The sequence below is a fragment of the Ctenocephalides felis genome, unplaced genomic scaffold, assembly GCF_003426905.1.
Source record: "Ctenocephalides felis isolate EL2017-DRISC unplaced genomic scaffold, ASM342690v1 CF-g0.4_SCAFFOLD_01604, whole genome shotgun sequence".
NCBI classification, from domain to species: Eukaryota; Metazoa; Arthropoda; class Insecta; order Siphonaptera; family Pulicidae; genus Ctenocephalides; species Ctenocephalides felis.
In genome coordinates this window covers 26,930,729-26,951,003 of record NW_020537758.1, presented here as the reverse complement: position 1 = coordinate 26,951,003, position 20,275 = coordinate 26,930,729, and the positions used below count along the sequence as shown (strand labels likewise).

Below are 20,275 nucleotides of genomic sequence, written 5' to 3'. Positions count from 1 at the left end.
TATAGAAATATGCATTTTGTACAGACAGATGCTTTAATTCCATAGCAGTCTTTAATTATAAAGAATTCATAAGTGAGTTATTAGAAAATCGGGAAAAAATAACGAGCATGATCGTATTTAGTACGTTCCATAACATAAACAAGACAATGTAAAATCAATTTTCATCGATGAGCATACTATCAAGGGAATTAAATCATTTGTTCTGTACACTTTTCATCAATTCATCAAACGATGTCGATTTTGGTCGTTCGATGGGTAATTCTAAGGCACGGTCCCAAACTAAAGATGCAAGTGAACCCAAGGATCTTGCTACGCCGTAGAGGGCACCGTAGAATCCGATTTCTCGCATTCCGTAATGATGAAGAAGAATTCCTGACTGAGCATCCACCGTCGGCCAGCATTTCTCATTAACACCAGAGCTACCAGGATCCGTCTGAACGCGAAGCATGCTTGGGACAACTCTGTACATGACAGACGCTAGACGAAATAACGGGTCGTCTGGCAAGTTCTTGAGCGCGAATTCGCGTTGACAGATATACCTGAATTTGGAGATAAACTTTCCATTTGTTTCTTTATAATAATTATGATTGACGTGATCTTATAAAACTAATTAATTTGATTAGGAATGTTTCATGTTGTCAATTTGAAATATCGAAATTTGATTGTACGTTTACGTAGTTGTAAGATGATTTTGGGTCGACGTCTTGTTTTCATAAGCGCCCATTAGCAAGTTTAGAGAAAATAAATAAATAGGATTGCGCGGGTAAAAATTTCAAAAACAAGTAAAGTATAGATTTTTCACCGATACTTTTTCAAAGGCGGTACACAAAGGTCCAATTTGATTTTGAGCAAATATATTGTGAAAACCAAACCAATTGTATCACAACAAATAACACATATCAAACAACTATCTGACTATGTTCAGTAAAACTCCCAGCCAAATCATCATTTTATAAACATGTTATTTTTGCTGTTGTTCAAAAATTTGTTACCCCATAGGTTAACATCAAAAAAAATTATCAGCGCGGTTGGAATAAATATTTATTCAGCTTATCTCTTATGAAATTGCTTTTTCTAACTTAATTTTCTTTTTTATTTACTATTTTCATTTTTTACACCTTTGCGGGTATATAGGTTCAGTTGGACCTTCTTACCCCACCCACATGTTAGTTTTTATAAAAACTATATAAAAAAGACTTAAATTTTAACGAAAGTAGTTTTTTTCGGTTTAAGTTTTTGCTCTAAACACGCCTATTTAGTTTACGATATCTGAATATAATTCTTAAGTATACGTTATTTAATTGCTTTATAAGTTATGTTGTTTTTTCGAGTTAAATTCAAGAGTTTTTTTATATAATCTCTAGAATAACTTACATGCAATTAGGGTAAAGCACCTAAACATTTACACTGGCGAGGTGCAGGTATTATTCAGTCAAATGCACACTTGAGAAACACAGCTAAATTAATTTGAGGAATGGCATATGCCAAAAGGATAAGAAATCAGAAGAAAATGGCAAATATAAATGTAAAATAAATTTAAAAAATTATTATACATAGACAAATTAAATTAATAGCTATTTCAATTCTAATGATAAATTCTTCTGAGAAAGTTCCATATAAATGTTGTGTCCATTGCTAACTTTATAAAAAACGTGCCAATAAAATATATGTATTTTAAACAGAAGTTGTATGAATCTCATTTGTAATTATTATAAGGAACAATGAGTTTGATTATAACAAAATACAGAGAATTGACTCCCAAAGCAAAATGTATGAAGAAGTAGAGTTGTTAATTTTTTTTTGTTTATTATGTTTAAAAATACATACTCAGAATAGGATTTTTAGTTTTGTTAGACAACTTGATAATTAAACTGTATCGCATTGATACATAATGTAGCCATTATTCTATAAAGCCTTTCTTTAAATTAAAATTTAAATAATACATCTTTTCACCCCATGGCTGACTCTTTTTACCCCGCTCATAGAGGGCTAAAGGAGGTGCGAGCAGAATAAAAAATAGCTAAAAACACATCGATAGTTGTTTGTTTAATATGTGTTATTTATTGTGATATACACCTAAGTCTGTTTTTACACAGTAGATTGGTTCCAGAAGAAGCCGTGTAAAAAAAAACGTGTAAAAAAGACATTGATCTTATACAAAAATGGGTGATTTGTTCCTAATCTCTAAAACCTATTAAAATTAGTGAAAAACAAGAATTTTTAAGAACAAGAATTCATGTTTATTTTATTAAATCAAATATATAATGCTTATTTTCACAAGCATAGTAATTAATGATAAAAAAGATATGCAATCTAATTTTAAAAGTAATATAAATTAAATGTATGGCAAGTTCAGGAACTAAAAAACTATGTTGTGAACGAAAAGAATAGGTTTATTGTATGCACGTAAAGGGAATTCCCCTAAATTAGTGCTATTCACATTTGCTTTGAGCAGTAAAAATTGTTTGTACGCGCTAAAGGGGAATTCACTTAAATCTTTAAGCTAGTGTTTGCAAACTATCGATACTATCGATGGTTTCAGACTTTTTTCTTTCATAAATACTTTTTTGTGATATGAACATACTTCGCAAAAATTAAATTTGACAAAAAAAATTTAAGTACATACAATTTCAAATCGTGCTAAATGGAATAAAATCGAGTAAAAAATTTTAAAATATTCAATTTTCAAACCGTGTTATATCAAAACCGTATACAAAAAGATCGTGTAAAAACAGACTTAGGTGTAATTGGTTTGGTTTTTATAAAAATAATTGCTTAAAGCCAAATTGGACCCTTGTGCCTCGCCCTACCATAATTCTTTCAAAAGTATGTAAATTCAAAAACTATCAATCAAAGTTGAACTTTAAATATTAACACAAATAAGTTAATCTGCCTACCTTGGATCAATGCATTCCAAGACCGAATGCCCATACCCCGGTATTGTTTCACCAGCTTCGAGTTTTTCGCGGACATATTCACGCATAGTTGCTTCACTCGGATCGTCTCCCAGGTCCGCGCGCATTCTCGTCACGAAGATCAGAGCCGCCTGGTTCGTCAGGCCGTGCAGCGGACCAGCGAGACCATTAATTCCTGCAGCGTATGCGAGGTAAGGGTCACTTAAGGCTGATCCGACAAGATGAACAGCGTGAGTGCACACACTGCCTCCTTCGTGGTCACTGTGAATCATCAGATACATACGCAACAACTCTGCGAATCGTTCGTCTTCGAATCCAAGCATGCATGCAAAGTTACCTGAGTTATCAAGCTCTAATTAAATTACTGAATGTTAATTTTCTGGTGTAAAATAATTTCAATTGCAAATCTGAGATTAACCAAAATTAGCAATCTTAACACTATTCCTACCGGGACCAGTCAAATGACCGTTTTTGATTTTTCAATTAGTATTTTTCATATCAAACGTAAATGAATTATCATTAAACTTTATGGCTTTTCAATGTTAATTTGTTTTTTTCAATTTTTATTTTTGGAAAAAAAATGTATACTGTCTTACCTTCCGCGACCGGTCATTAGACCGGTAGTAGGAAAGACGATGTTCGGACGGCATTTTTTGTAGTAATTGTTAAGAATATTATCGAACTTACAAGAAAATGTAAATGCAGAAGTATTTAGAGTGGTGAAAACTGCCTTCTGCAAATTTATATGCATTTTTTTCTATTTTATTGCACACTGTGCATATGTGGCAAGGAGTATAAATATTGCACTTCTACGGTGTAAAATGTGGGTTTTCTCATTTTTTATCAATGTCTATGTGTAGACAGATTTTTACGAAGGAATCCAAACAACAAATTGATAGGTTTTGTTTTGAATCCAAAGGTTGGTTCAACTATATTGACAGCAATCAAAATTGTTGTAAAAGACCACGTATTACTATCATATATATTTTCAGTATATATTATATTTTTAATAAAGGTAAGGTGTAAATTTATTCAACACATGATCAATAATATTCAGGAAAACGTAGTATATAATTTTAGTAACCATTCAATATACGATATAAATATAATTATGCCCAACAATTCGCACTAAGAATTTCTTTGAAGATTTATAACTAATGAAACCGTATTATCAAAATCGCTAGTACGATGTAAAAATATATAAAGCTTTTACCATCCTACTTATAGCTAAACTTTTCGTTCAAAAAAAAACTGTGATGGTATGTACAATTGAAGCAATACAACAGCTACAGATAGATACTGGTAGAACTAAAAATCAAGGACTTCATCACTCAAATAATATTGACAGTTTTGAAAGCCAAGAAAGGAGATTCTAATTTTCACTTACATACACATATGTTGAAAAAATTGCACTAATACGCGAGTCAATTCAATTGGTATGTGTTTGATGTAGATATCATTCATAAAATAGTCAGAAATCATTCGGTAAAATATGAAATTTAGGTGGAATTTATCCAGGATTTACATTATTTTGGATTTATTCAGGATAAATCCATAGTTGTCACATAAATAACTTGCCGTATAGTTCCAACAAGAATTCAGAAAAAAATCAACCAAGAACAAGTATAAAACAGATTCCCTAAAAGAAAATATTCCAGATAATGTTTTAGAAAAATAATAGAGCGAACAAAATCAGCCAAAAACGTAAAAAATGCGTGTGCAGAAAATTCACTTTAAGAAAAAAATTGATAAAACATAATAAAGTGTAGATTTTGCATTCTAAAATAAAAGAAATATTTTTTATTTGTATTTCTAAACTCATGAGCTAGCATTAACTCTTCATTCAATACTGAAAAACATAGATTTTGCATGACCGGTCATTTGACCGGTCGCGGTAGGAATAGTAAACATGAAATATCGGTAGGAATAGTGTTAATAGCAGGTTTTGCTGAAATAACTGATAAAGCTTATTTCTTTTCAAGCGAATGAAGCTGTTTTTGTACTCAAAATCAAACGAAAAAGTGTTACAAACTATTAAAAATGTAATTATTACTACCAGCCCAATCCCTTGTCGTATCGATCGTCTTACAAATCTTCCCATCTCTATAGGCATTTCTGTAAATAGTAGCAGCGATAACAGGTAGTTTAGCGATCAAGTTCAATGCATCCTCAAAAACTGGAATCCAATAAGAAGATCTCTTTATCTTCCCTTCGGAATAGGCCTTTGTAAAATGACTTTCTGTGTTCAGTACTGTCACAGCACATGATAGCTGTGACATAGGATTTAGGTTTGCAGGCATTTTATGGAGCAATGATGCGACATGAGCAGGTATAGTTGCACGTTCTGCAAGCTCTTTCGACAAGCCTTTTACTTGATCATCGGTCGGTATGCGTCCGGTCAGCAACAGCCAAAATAAACCTTATGTAAAATTATATAATTGATTTTGGAAAATTAGCTTGACTTAAATGTTTTCTATACTTTACCCTCGGGTAAGGGTTGTTCGCCACCGGGTGCTTTGGGCAGCAGATTTTGACAATCTTTAATGGTTAGACCTCGAAAACGTATTCCTTCCTGTGGATCTACAACTGAAGGCTCATAAACAAGGCCTTGCAATCCGCACATTCCATTGCACACCATATCAACGGTAACCTTAAGAAAATTATCAGTCAGTATGTACTTAAACTTGTCTAAACTTGTCTTATTTTAATATAAACTTTAATAGAAATATTATAATGGATGATTTGTAAAATATATATTTTTACATATAGGAACAATATATTTGTATGATAGAAATTTTATTACCTCACAAACCCTCTTTTTGCCATAATTTTTTCGGAGTTCTTTAACTTTCTCTTTATAAACTGGGATTATACCTTCAAGAATAGATTTCAATTCAGATTGACCAGTTGCATAGTTACGTTTAAATGAACTTTTAAGATATATCGTCAGACGGCATAGTGTAAGAGATTTATTAAGCATAATTAACACCTGTTTCAAAAATAAAATACATAAAACACTTGAAAAATCTATGACGCTTTCTGTCAATTGCATATTAATTAAAAACAAAAGTGTTTAGGTATGAATTGTGATAAATATGTGACGTTCTCTAATTGTTGAAGATTTTTAATGTATACAAAGTGACAATAATATAAATCATTATTGAAAATCGTGAATTTAAATGTGAATTTTAATGCCTATAGTAATAAGGTCAACCTACGCAAAAATATAGAGAACATTAGGATAGAATAATAAACTAGATGGAGGTGGCATTTTGCCTTAAGCAAAGCTGCGTAAACTTTCCGAAACATTTAATAATCAACTTATTATTATGTATTATTATTGAACAGCAATCAAAACATAGGAGTCCTATAAGCCGTTGTGCTAGTTTGACTTGATCATTATTTATAAATGATTCATAAATATAAATTTAAGTTAATTAACTTCCCGTAGGGTGGTTATAGTAATAAACCGAAAATTGAAAATGAAAATTTTTGCATATCTTCACGTTTTGAAGGTTTCTGAACATTTTGGCATACCTCTGAAAAAATGGATGTGTGTGTTTCTGTGTTGTATATCCGCATTTTTTTGTCCTCGGATCAACCGATTTGAATGGTTCAAAAAATATTCGATTCCTATTGATAGGGAGATGTGCTGATTAGTTTTTGGCAAAGGCAGGTTCGGCCGTTACGGAGATACGGAACAAAGTGTGCAGAAAATATAAATTGAGTTTTTGAGAGAAAGGAATATCCGAACTGAATGATTTAAAAAAAATCAATTTGTAATGATTGGGAGAAGAGGTCATTAGTTTTTGGCAAAGGCACGTCCAGCCATTTCGAAGATACAGAGCTGAATGTGCAAATAATGGCAGTTTTTGACAGAACTAAGCGTCCAATTTGAATGATTCAAAGAACTTTCTGCTTGTTTTCATTTGAAAACGGAGGCGAACTCTATTGATATTTTCATCTTGAGCTTTGATCATGATAAGCACATGTTGCTCTGGATGTCACCTTCACTTAGAACTTCAATATGTCAAAACATGTACTTTGTTTACTAAAATTTATTTATGTTTTATGATAACAATAATATGTGAATACATATTAAACGAATATCTAATTTTTTTATCGACAAGTGATGATTTTTTAATTTATATCTTATCTACAATATAATTTTATCTTTCACATTAAATATTGAAGAGTTTTCTGATGTAATTTAACAATTTCTAAACATAGCAGAAAAATGTGTTCTAAAACTTGTTCTAAATTAGTAATAAATAATGGTGAAAATAAAGAATCTACTTTATATAGAGTACCCAATGATTCCACCCTACACATTTATCCAGGACCTAGTTTATTAGGAAAAAGCATAGTACTGTACTGTAATTATCCAGAAAATGGTATGAAATTTCACAAACAATATTCACTAATCTAAGCTAATCGAATAAAGTAATACATTTTTTTTCATCGATGCAGGTGAAAGTTTTGAACGTAAAAAATACAATGTACTGCGCTGGCTTTGTTGTAAAACAGGAAAACCCGTTGCATTTATTAAAGATTCTGATTATACAATAATTAAAAATGTCGATATGTACTGTGAAATTTCTTTAGACCGACCTGGCAGTTACCATTATTATTTTAAATTTAATAAGTAAGCAAAGCAAAAAAATATTTTATTACTAAATAATGACGAAAATATTATTCAAACCTGCATTTGTAGATCAATCGAGCTTGATGGGTCAGGATATTTTTGCAAAGATCCAATTATACAATTAGGTTTATATGATAATAGTATTACATTACAACCAGATGCAGTAAGATGCCAAACTGTACTTGTGAAATGTTTGGGACAAATCGATACTTGGGAATCTAAGCTTAGAGTAGCTAAAGAATCTGGTTACAATATGATTCACTTCACTCCGATTCAAGTAATTTTAAAAATAAATCTATTTTATAATTGTCTATATAAATTTATTTTATAGTAAAATGTATTACATATGAGTATGATTTTAATTTAGATGCTGGGCGGATCGAGGTCTAGTTATAGCATCAGCGATCAATTGAAATTAAATACTGCCATTGGTTCAGATATTGAAAATTTACAATTATTTTTATCAAAACTTTCAAATGATTGGAAGGTAATAATTGATGCATTGTTTATAGTAAAATTTTAAATTAAATTCAAGTAAATGTTATTTTAGATGGCTTTTGTTTGCGATATTGTTCTTAATCATACAGCTAATGAAAGTCAATGGTTGCAAGAACATCCTGAATGTTCTTATAATTGTAAAAATTCACCACATTTAAGACCAGCTGCTTTATTAGATTTTTTATTATTTAAAATCGGTGAAGATGTGTCTAATGGTGCCTTAGAACCTTATGGTATATTTGAAAACAGATTTATTGAAAATACTCTAGAGGTATGAAATAATAAAAAAATATAATTCTACTTAATTGAATTTTTATAAAGTTTCATATAATTATCTTTGATTATAACTTTAGATATTGAGCAAAATTATTTTTGAAAAATACTTGCCAAAGTTAAAGCTATGGGAATTCTATCAATTAAATGTTGAAGTCCTAAGTGACAAATTTCAAGAACTTCTCAGAAATAATACAGTCAGAAAATATAAAAAATGTGATCACAATGACTTAAAAATTATACAGGATACCGAGTTCAAACGTTTATCGTCAACTATAGATCTAGAAAAAGCAATAGCTGTCTTTTCAATCGTTAAAAGGTATGCATTATAAAAATAACTCACATAATTATAATTTATAAAAAAAATTATTTTAGTAATGATAACAATTATGACAAAGATGATATCACAGAATCAGTAAATAAATTTAAACAATTTATTATCGGTCTGAATGCTAACATTCGTGATGAAATACAATCTCTTTTGATATCAGCTGTTGATAATGTTATTGCAGGAGTAAGATATGAAAGAGTTCAAGAAAATGGTCCGAAATATAAAATAATAAATGAGAAATACCCGTTATTTCCAAGGTATGAAAATCAACATGTATTATAAGTGTAGTAATAATCGTTAACTTTTTTTTTTATTTTTCAGATATTTTACAGATTTTAGTAAAGATGTAAATACATTAGAAGAAGCAGAAAATGTTATTTTTTCTGAAGAGGGTGCATTTATCATGGCACATAATGGTTGGGTGATGAACTCGGATCCTTTAATTGATTTTGCTGAATTTCAAAGTGGTTTTAATAATGTATATCTTAGAAGAGAACTTATTTCTTGGGGAGATTGTATAAAATTAAGGTTAAATGCATTAAATATTTATATTTTTTTTATAATCAAAATCTATTAATTACTCGAAATATTAATTTTGAAATAGGTATGGCGAAAAACCCGAAGACAATCCATATTTATGGAATCATATGAAGAATTATGTGGAACAAACTGTGAAAATATTTCATGGAGTGCGGCTAGATAATTGTCATTCAACACCATTACATGTAATGTATATTTGTGAAAAACTTGTGTAAGTAATATAAACTTATTTTCAAATATGATGCAGGTTGCTGAATATTTATTAGATAGTGCCAGGAAAATAAATCCAAATCTTTATGTCATGGCCGAACTCTTTACTAATTCTGATGAAAAAGATAATATATTTGTTAACAGATTGGGCATCACTTCTCTAATTAGAGGTAATATAGACTCAGATTAATAAAAGTAATAAATTTATCAGAATAACTATTCTATAGCAATGATACAGATCATATTCACCAAAAGTTTGATGAGGTTCATTAACTTCCCGTAGGGTAAGTTATAGTAATCGCAAAAAAATCGAAAATGAATTTTTATATATATTTACGTTTCAAAGGTTTCTGAATATTTTGGCATACCTTAGAAAATCTTATCATAAAAAAATCATACTTTAGAAAGTATGTGAATCTGCGTGTGTGCGCGGATACAAAGTTTCGTCGACGATTTCGGGAATACCGATCAACCGATATGAATAATTCAAAAAACATTCGATTCGTATTGATAAAGAGACATGCTGATTAGTTTTTGGCGAAGACAAGCCCAGCCCTTCCGAAGATATGGGGCAAAAAGTGCCAAAAACGGTAACTCAGTTTTTAAGAGAACGGACCTTCCGATTTTAATAATTCAGAAAACATTTTACTTGTATTGGCAAGATGAAAAACTGAATAAATTTTTGGGAAGGCAGGTCCAGCGGTTATGGACTCTCAATAAAAAGAAGTTAAAAAAATTTCATTTGGCGGTCAAAAATGTTCATTGGACATTATGTACATCAAATTATCAGATATTTTATAGAGATTTTAATAACATGTACACGTTTTGTGTAAATTTTTTTGCGTTGCGTACCAAGATTTTTAATTACGATACGGGAAGTTTCAGAAATTTGCCTCAAGGCACGATGCTATGCACCCCATTAGTCGGGAATTTTATACAACTTGCTTTAAGGCAAAATTTCACTAGCAACTAATTTGCCTTTGTTTTTAAAGAAGCGCAATCAGCTTGGAATTCCCATGAAGAAGGACGTTTAGTTTATCGGTATGGTGGTGAACCAGTAGGTTCTTTCCAAAAATATGACAATATTCTAACTCCTGTAATTGCTAATGCATTATTCATGGATCTTACACATGATAATCCATCACCAATTTCTAAGAGGTTTGTGATTCAATCTTTACTTAAAAACTTTTAACAATATAATTCTATTAAAAATATTATTTAGATCCGTTTACGATTTTATTCCAACATCTGCCCTGGTATCTATGGCTTGTTGTGGGACTGGAAGTAATAGAGGATATGATGAACTAGTGCCGCATCATGTGAGAAATTGTAATGAATCAATTAAATATTATTTTATACATATTTATTGAAAGAAAATCCACAGATACATGTTGTTAATGAAGAACGAGAATATGCATCATGGGATGAGACATTTTGCAATACAGGGATAATTTCTGCTAAAAAGTGTTTAAATGAACTACATGGATACCTCTCTGAATTTGGATTTTCAGAGGTAGCTCACTATTTTGTAATATTAAATATCAAGATGATAAACATTTAATTATTTTATAGGTTTATGTAGATCAAATGACCGAGCATATAGTAGCAGTTACTAGACATAATCCAAAAACGCACGAAAGTATTATTTTAGTCGCTTACACATGCTTTCAACTACCAAACAATGATTGGCCTTTTTCTACTCCTAATATACGTCCACTCAAATTTGAAGGCCATTTTGAAGAAATCTTATTTGAAATTGAGTTTAATGAAAATTTAAATGAACCTAATTCTTATTCTTTAGATAGCAAGATCATTAACGGATTAAATAATTATAAAGTTGACATTAAAACAAATATTAATATAGATAAATCTGGAATGCTTGAAGATGCATCAACAGAAAATAATAAACAATTTAATTTTAGAAAATTCAAGCCAGGATCAGTATTAGCTATAAGGTAAATAATTTTTATTTCGGAATTTTAATGAAGAACTAAATATGCCACAATCTTTACAGAGTATCATTAGAAGAAGAGTCCAAAAAATCAATAAACGAAATAAAAAAATCTTTGAATGTTATTGATGATATAAATTCAAATGAGGTTATCCAAATAAGGACTTTAATAAAATCTATGCTAGAAAAAATTAATTTAAACCATTGTAATGAAATTTTATTCAAGTCTGATAAAGAAGAAAGAGATAATAGTGATAAAGGAGTTTATGTGATACCTAATTTAGGACCATTAGTTTATTGTGGTCTACAAGGTAATCTAATTTATATCTGAAAAAACAAATCAGCATATAAATTTAAAATATATTTCAGGTTTTATTTCTATACTTGACGATATAAGTAAAAATAATGACTTAGGGCATCCCATGTGTTCTAATCTTAGAGATGGAAATTGGATGTTAGGTATTTGATATTATAAAAATATACTATGCATACATTATTTAATATATTGTTTGTTTTAAAGATTATATTTGGCAACGTATAAAAACGAAAAATGGATTATTGGCAATGAAATTTTGGATGAAACAACTTTTTGACCCTTTGAAATGTATACCGAGGTATTTAGTACCAAAGTATTTTGATAGAATAGTCCGTAGTGTATATAATTTGATCAAGAATCATAGTTTAAGCTTAATGTCACAGTAAGTTTTATATTATATCATACATACAAGGAATTCCATGAACTTTAATGAACCTCATTTTGTTTCAGATTCATACAAAACGGAGATACATTCATAAAACATTTAGGTCTCAGTTCTTTACAATTTATGTCAGTTTGTCCTTCGGCAAAATTGCCTCCATTTAGTCCAAATCTACATAAAGTAATTGATAACACTAAATGTGCAACTCTTTCAGCGGGTAATTTAAAAGTCTTGAATGACATTAATGCAATTAGAGTGGAAATGATTGAAGATTGTTTTAGGGCTTCCTCATTTTGCTACCGATTATATGAGATGCTGGGGTAGAGATACTTTTATAAGCCTTAGAGGTCTATTGTTACTAACCGGGCGTTTCGATGAAGCTTTAGAATTAATATTAGGATTTGCAGCCTGCTTAAGGCATGGTTTGATACCAAATCTTTTAAGTGGAGGTTACAACGCAAGGTCTGAAACTATTATATAATATCAAACTAAAATTGTGAAACTATACACAAGCTAAAATTTATTTTTGGATAATTAAATAATAATAATCTAAAATCTAATTTATTTATATTTTTAAATTTGATGGAAGAAAATATTTTTATTCTTCTGTAGGGGATATATTTTAACAAGAAAACTTTACATTTAACTATTATAATTTAAAGTATATTTCTGAAATAATATGAAAATATTAAATTTTATATCTAAATATATTTCTAAAATATATTTTAATTTCTTCTAAAATAATTCTAAAATAATTTCAAATTTTAGATATAATTGCCGCGATGCGATTTGGTGGTGGTTGGAATGTATCAAATCGTATGTGAATTTGGTTCCTGATGGTTCCAAAATTTTAAATTATATGGTATTACGTCTATACCCACAAGATGATTCTGAAGCAAATCAAGCAGAAGTGGTAAATATTCAAAATTTTTGTTTAGCAAGATACAAGAGCTATGAAACGGGAGTGATTTATTAATTTCATATTTATTTTAGGATCAACCACTATATGAAGTAATGCAAGAATCATTGGAAAAACATTTTAAAGGCTTAAAGTTTCGTGAACGAAATGCAGGACGGCAGATAGATGAACACATGACTGATAAAGGTTTTGATAATGAAATCGGCGTAAATATACAAACAGGTTTTGTTTTCGGTGGTAATGAGTGGAATTGTGGAACTTGGATGGATAAAATGGGATCTAGTGCTAAGGCTTGCACCAAAGGTAATTTCAAAATCAAATATGAAACTAAGGGTAAAGCAATTTAACCTTGTAAACTATTACTATATAGGCATACCAGCTACACCAAGGGATGGCAGTGCTGTTGAAATCGTTGCTTTGAGTTATAGCGTGATCACTTGGCTTTCTGAATGTTTTGAAAATAAGATTTATCCTTACGAAGGCGTTACAAATATAACAGGAAACGGTAAATTGTTTATACATTCGTGAAATAAAAATTAAATTAATAAATAATTCCATATTTAGACGACGAGGTGATCAAATGGAGTTTCAAAGAATGGTCTAATAAAATTAAGATGAATTTTGAAGAAAGTTTTTATATAGATAAGCATGATGAATATGTGAACCAGCTAAACATATATAAAGATACTGTAGGAGCATCAAAACGTTGGCCTGATTATCAAATGCGTTGCAATTTTCCAGTTGCTATGGCTATTGTAAATAATTCGCTATATTAAATACTTTTTAAAGATTATGTTATCTAATTATATGAATTTTGAAGGCTCCGGATCTGTTTAATACTCAAAATGCTTGGAAAGCATTAGAAAAAGTGAAAAGCATTTTATTAGGACCTCTTGGTATGAAAACTTTGGATCCATCAGATTGGGCTTACAGGCCAAACTATGACAATTCTAATGATTCAGAAGATTCAGCAATAGCTCATGGCTTCAACTATCACCAAGGACCAGTAAGTTGATTAAACAGTTTATATAAAATTAATACATTAAAATTTTTATTATCAATTTTATTTATCAGGAATGGTTATGGCCAATAGGCTTCTATATTAGAGCACGTTTACATTTTGCTAGCAAAATCCAATGCTTGGATGATACATTATTGGAAGTTAGGTAAGGAAACAAAATTGTATAAAAATAATGATATTTGTCTCCTAATTTATTTTATTTAAGCGGGTTATTATCAAAACATTTGACTGAAATTGAAACAAATCACTGGAGAGGTCTTCCAGAATTAACAAATGAAAATGGGTCGATCTGTACGCATTCATGTGCTACTCAAGCATGGAGTGTTGCAACTATATTAGAGGTAAGTTAAAATAAAGTATAAATTAATTATGCTATATAATATATTTCACATTTTCAGGCTCTTTATGATATTGAAGAATATGAGAAGTGTACAGAAAATTAGAATAATTGAAATTTTAAATACATATATTTGAACTATTTTTGTATTTTTATATTTGATGATAATAAAAACAAAAAATATGATATTATTGAGTTATATTTTTATTGAGAAAATTCATATGATGCAGATGAAAATTTATAAATTATACTATATGCGCTTTCAGGTATTCAGGTTCAACTTTGATCTTGAAAATATTCGTTTTATGATTTCTCTACGCAGCTTTATGTAAATTAACTTCAATCAAAAAATGGTATATAAAAACATCCATTATATCGCTTTTCTAATAGCAATAATAAGTATTGATTATAAAAATAATTGAATTGAATTACACATCGATACATTGATATACAGAACATTTGTTTTTACAAATTTTTGGTTAATTTCATCCGTAATTGTAAAATGTTATTACACATTTACCGTACCATTAATATTAGCAAAATATCGCATTATCCAAAATATTTATTTACATTACATTTGTTTTTTATATGATGTTATGAATATTTCAGTTGAATGATATAACATCCGGCGGTTTTGAACATTTATATTGCAACATTTGATTTATGGGCCCTATTCTATAAAGATTTTTACGATAACCTGGAAGTTACGAGTTTAACAATGCTTCAAGGCGATGATGGTTATTATTCTATTATTTTTACATACCAATTACTCTGTAAATACATGAATCACACATGTGCAGCAGTATATCATTATTTTTTTGCATGCAAGGAATTTCATTAAGTAATGGGCGTGCGTAAATGTAAAGGAATAAAATTAGAAATCAAGAATGTTATAGTAAACTTTTTTTTTCAAAAAAGTAGAGATCAGTCGTTTTATACTAATTCAATCTCCGTTCCAATAGTAGACAAAATATTGCTATCATTAACACATAATGTAATGCTTATGTGCTACAATTTATTATAAATTATTAACTAATTGCAGATTAAAAATAAGTGGTTTGTAAATTGCTCACTATAGACGCTCTGGAAAATTTTAAATGCTTTTTCGCGATTTATTTAATCGTTATAAATTTATATTTATGAACGAGAAATTACTTTTTGTTCTACGCCACTGTAATTAAACACACGTTATTCAAATAAACGATAATCTTTACTGTCGATAACGTATAAATCCCTAATGATAGTTGCTGACTAGTTTTATTCAGTTTAAAAGATTGTTCCATGATCAACAGAAATAAAAATGTCAACAAGAATTTTACAAGTTATTTTGTTATACTTTTGCATTGCTTCAGTGTTTAGCGTTCAAAATTTATTGGACGTCAAAGCTAAGGAGAAAAATCTTCTAAAAAGTGGTAGCATATTATTTATTAATATATTATTATAATTAGTGTGATGAAATTTATTCAGTGGCTATATAATTTTTGAAAGCCGAAAGCAGTTAATGAATTAATTTATTTCGAGGTGTTTACGGATAATCACTTGATAATATATTTATTATACTTTAGACGCAGAAGTTGCAGATGCCGACAAACGTTCAAGAAGATTCATTCATGCACCAGGTCCAGGACATGAATTTATTAATGTAAATTATCTACATATAATTTCTAATTTATAAATGATTTATTAAATTAAATTAAATTGAACTTAGGCTCACATTCCTCTGACAAATGCCATGGCAACTCTTCAGCCCAAAGAAGGCGCAGAACCAGAAGTATTTGGGGAAGTCAATATGAGTCAATTAGTTGGTCATCGAATATTTTTGCAAACTAACTTGACTGGATTAACACCAGGTGATTTAAAATACATCAATCTTCAAATAAGTAAAAGAATGTATTAACAGGAAAATGAAATTTTTGAAGTTCCTAAAGAATGGGACATCTTATACTTAGAAAACCCAGAAAACATTAATATAAATGAAAAATTAAATAATTAATTATAGTTAAAAAAATTTAAGTTTTAAGTTCAGTTACTCAGAAAAACTTATAATTTACATATGTATTTGTTACCATGTCGTTTTGCTTCTGTATATTATCGATTTGCAAATTATTTCTTCAACATGTGATATTTGATTTCATATTATTTATTTTCTTATATTTATTACAAATTATAGGTTTATACGCAATACACGTCCATGAATTTGGAGATTTGAGTGAAGGTTGTGATTCTACCGGAACAGTATATCCCATAGATGCGGTAAATATAAAAAAAATTGATCACTTAAAGTTAACAATTGTTTGAAAATATTCATAAAATATAAATAGAGATATCTTTACTGCGTATCTTAGTAACTTAGTAAAAAAAAATTAGATTAAAAGGCTGCTCAGTACGCAGGAAATAACAAATTACACTTCAAATAATTATCAAGTTATTTGTTTTCTTTGTAAGGTAATAAGATCGATACAAATTGCTAGTAATATTATATAATGGGTTTGTATAAAATACACTCTTGACCTTGCTTCTATATAGACTATGTATTTTAGCATAATTATACTATGAGTCTAGTTTATCTAGTTCATAAATATGCATTGTCATTAGCTACATAATAGACAATTCATTAATTTAAAAATTTCTATATGAAGAACTAATTTTAACGCTTTGCTATTCATATTTATTTAAAAAACTCTTTAACTTTATAATAATTTGGTGCTTAAAAATGTTAAAGAAAAGCTTGAAAAGAATAGATTATGCAGCTTAAGTATAAGAGCAAACACTTGGGAATTTAAAGAATTATTAGTAACTGAGAAGCATAAATTGTTCACTTGCAAAATGTGATCTATGAATTCATACCACGATTTTTTTTGTCAAAAGATTTATGTCTCAGGCCTCTTTATATTGGCTACATCTATACGATAAACAACATTTTATTGCCACATTACCACCATTTACTAGTGTGAAACTAACAAGTGTTTGCAATCTGAATAAAATGTACTAACTTTTAATCGAACTTGCTAAGACACTTTAGTACATTTATTTAAAGGACTGCCTCTCAAATTCGATCAATTTGGAAAATTTTAAATTGACAAAATGTCTTTATTCTTGAAAACTTAGGGCAGTTTTGTCATTATTTTTGACTGCGCTCTTAGAAATGTTATTCACGGTTATGATTTAAGTTTAAATGAATAAGCATGATTAAAATTGATCACAATCTACTTTTAATCGAACTTGCTAGAACACTTTAGTACATTTATTTAAAGGACTGCCTCTCAAATTCGATCAATTTGGAAAATTTTAAATTGACAAAATGTCTTCATTCTTGAAAACTTGGGGCAGTTTTGTCATTGTTTTTGACTGTTGTCTTAGAAATGTTATTCACGGTTATGATTTAAGTTTAAATGAATAAGCGTGATTAAAATTGATCACAATCTACTATTAATCGAACTTGCTAGAACACTCTAGTACATTTACTTAAAGGACAGCCTCTCAAATTCGATCAATTTCGAAAATTTTAAATTGACAAAAAGTCTTCATTCTTGAAAACTTAGGGCTGTTTTGTCAATATTTTTGACTGTGGTCTTAGAAATGTTATTCACGGTTATGATCTAAGTTTAAGTGAATAAGCATGATTAAAATTGATTACAATCTGCTTTTAACTAAACTTGCTAGAACACTTTAGTACATTTATTTAAAGGACTGCATCTCAAATTCCATCAATTTGGTAAATTTTAAATTAACAAAATGTCTTCAGTTTTGAAAACTTTGGGCACCATATTTGACTGTGGTCTTAGAAATGTTATTCACGGTTATGATTTGAGTTTAAATGAATAAGCATGATTAAAATTGATCACAATGACCAGAAAGTGATCACGATTTTACCAAAGCTCTAGGAGGAACTTAAAAGCTCTTAACTTTCAAACTGCATGGGATAAAATTTTCAATCTAGTTACAATCAATACAATCACAACATTCCGACTTGTTATTGAGTTCTGAGACATCTTGTATATTTCACAATTTCAATATATTTCTAATTTTCACCTTTTACAGATGCCATTTTCGCAACGTTTTCCGTTTTATCCGGGCGCCTCATTTTTGACCGATTTTGGTGTCACGGAAAAGGACGGAGATGAAATAATGTTGCAGCTTTTGGTGTCTTCATGGGGTCCCAAACTTTCGCTTGTGGGTTCGGGCTACGGCATTGGAGGCCGAGGCCTAGGCCTCTACAAGCGCAAAGAGGAAAAAGAAATAAAAGGAAATCCTTTCGAACTGTACAATATGGATTTACTAGCTTGTGGCTCTATTATGATCGTCAGATAAGAGGATAGATGATTATACGATTTCAACAATTAGTCCAGTCATTATAGTAAGTTTACCTCGGAATTCGAGATACCCAACTGTGAGTCTTGTATATACTAGTCTACTATATACAACTTGAATACTTGTATATTGACACCCTGAAGTTGTCTCAAAACCTTCATATGGTATTGACAATCTACCATATGTAGGTTTTGAGACAACTTTTAGGGTGTCAATATACAAGTATTTACAGACTTACAGCTGGGTATCTCGAACTCCGAGATTCCTACCCAATTTAAGCTTAAATAACTGGACTAAATATGTGCTGTTAGAAACAATCAAATATTTTATTTTATTTTGGTTAGAACTTAATAAAAATTACTCAGCTTATTTGGAAGCAAGTGTTAGGTTTTTGTTTCCTCTAAATAAAAAATCATTGTGCTCTCTTACCATGGTCTACTCTTTCAAAATGTATTGAACAGGACTAATTAATACTCACAATCAGTAATATAATATCACTTATATTAAGTATTCTAATATAAGTAATAGAAATATTATGAGTACTATGATATTACTTATAAGTAATATAATAATATAATATAGAAATACATGCATCATTTAGGGTAGTATTGCAAATATGTAATGAAATTAGATGCTTGTATTTATGAATATAATTTGAATAAAAAAAATAATTTGGTATTTATTAGGTACTTTATTTACACAATCGATAGTGTGATCAGTGCAAAAAATTGGAAGCAAAAAAATCATATCATATCATGTTGTTTTCATTGTTTTACATTGTATTGTTGAATAAAATATTAAATAAATGCGGTGCTCTTGAAGAATAATAGAAAACTATATAGCATTTCGAACTTCAAATTAAACTGAATGTTTAATAAACACATCTAGCAATATGTACTTATTTGAAAAATTATATGAACAGCTGCAGGATGAGTATCCTAATTTTCAAATTCAATAAGAACTTTGTTTTTGCCAAAAATCGAATCTGCAAATTATATGTTTTCTAGACGTTTCAAAGCATTTGTTCGGACGTCTTTTCATTTTATTATATTGGCAATGAAGATGACAAACTTCAGGGCATTAAGCTTTACACGGAATGGTTGCTACCCCTGGTAGAGGGTGTAGCGGAGTGTATTAATTGAACTAGTTGTTTACTTCTAAAAGTAAAGTCCGCGAAAAAAAACATGTAAATAACCAATAAAAAGAAATATGTCTTTTTTCATTTATAACTTTGTAACAAATCAGTGATCGTAATTAGAACTGCGCAAATACATAATATACAAACAAATCAGTGTTTAATACTGTCCACAGTTACAAGGGTTAAATTATAATCCAACAACCTGAGTATCGAAGGAGAGTTTTAATGAATTCTATAACTTCGTAACAAAAGTACAGCATTCTTAACTATTTGACACAGAAATTGGAAAAAGTATGAGTCTGTAATAAGCCAAAACTCTTTTTTACCATTTAAAAACCCTTGAATACAACTCGACAAGCACTCGATTTGAAGAGTTTTTCACGACACTCAGTTGAGCAGTTTCTTTACAATTAAAGTCCTGTTTCTATTATAAAAGTTCAATAGAGGGTTGGTCAGTTTTCAAAAACCGTTTTTAAGAGAAAATTTTG

At 29.6% G+C, this 20,275-nt stretch overlaps 3 protein-coding genes across 3 annotated transcripts; 2 read left to right on the top strand and 1 right to left on the bottom strand.

Annotated features, from left to right (window-relative positions):
* Positions 1–193: 193 nt before the first annotated feature.
* On the bottom strand, positions 194–5,895 carry LOC113373593 (probable citrate synthase 2, mitochondrial). The gene is made up of 5 exons (XM_026613883.1): positions 5,719–5,895; positions 5,400–5,565; positions 4,972–5,334; positions 2,898–3,252; positions 194–539 (listed from the first exon to the last, which is right to left on the bottom strand). Exons 1-5 carry the CDS (start codon positions 5,893–5,895, stop codon positions 194–196), a joined length of 1,407 nt encoding a protein of 468 aa, XP_026469668.1.
* A 1,541-nt stretch (positions 5,896–7,436) lies between these two features.
* Positions 7,437–14,513, top strand: LOC113372206 (glycogen debranching enzyme). The gene is made up of 26 exons (XM_026612523.1): positions 7,437–7,560; positions 7,630–7,837; positions 7,928–8,047; positions 8,111–8,329; positions 8,412–8,650; positions 8,707–8,919; positions 8,984–9,190; positions 9,267–9,387; positions 9,450–9,582; positions 10,405–10,570; positions 10,635–10,731; positions 10,797–10,940; positions 10,985–11,367; positions 11,427–11,674; positions 11,733–11,822; positions 11,884–12,061; positions 12,130–12,278; positions 12,343–12,523; positions 12,830–12,974; positions 13,055–13,283; positions 13,351–13,485; positions 13,545–13,735; positions 13,801–13,986; positions 14,055–14,146; positions 14,207–14,342; positions 14,400–14,513. The coding sequence occupies exons 1-26, from the start codon at positions 7,499–7,501 to the stop codon at positions 14,442–14,444; spliced, it is 4,317 nt and encodes a 1,438-aa protein (XP_026468308.1). The 5' UTR covers positions 7,437–7,498; the 3' UTR covers positions 14,445–14,513.
* Positions 14,514–15,612: 1,099 nt separating this feature from the next.
* Positions 15,613–18,649, top strand: LOC113373592 (superoxide dismutase [Cu-Zn]-like). Its single transcript, XM_026613882.1, has 5 exons — positions 15,613–15,750; positions 15,904–15,980; positions 16,047–16,188; positions 16,509–16,591; positions 18,380–18,649. Exons 1-5 carry the CDS (start codon positions 15,639–15,641, stop codon positions 18,647–18,649), a joined length of 684 nt encoding a protein of 227 aa, XP_026469667.1. The 5' UTR covers positions 15,613–15,638.
* Positions 18,650–20,275: the final 1,626 nt, after the last annotated feature.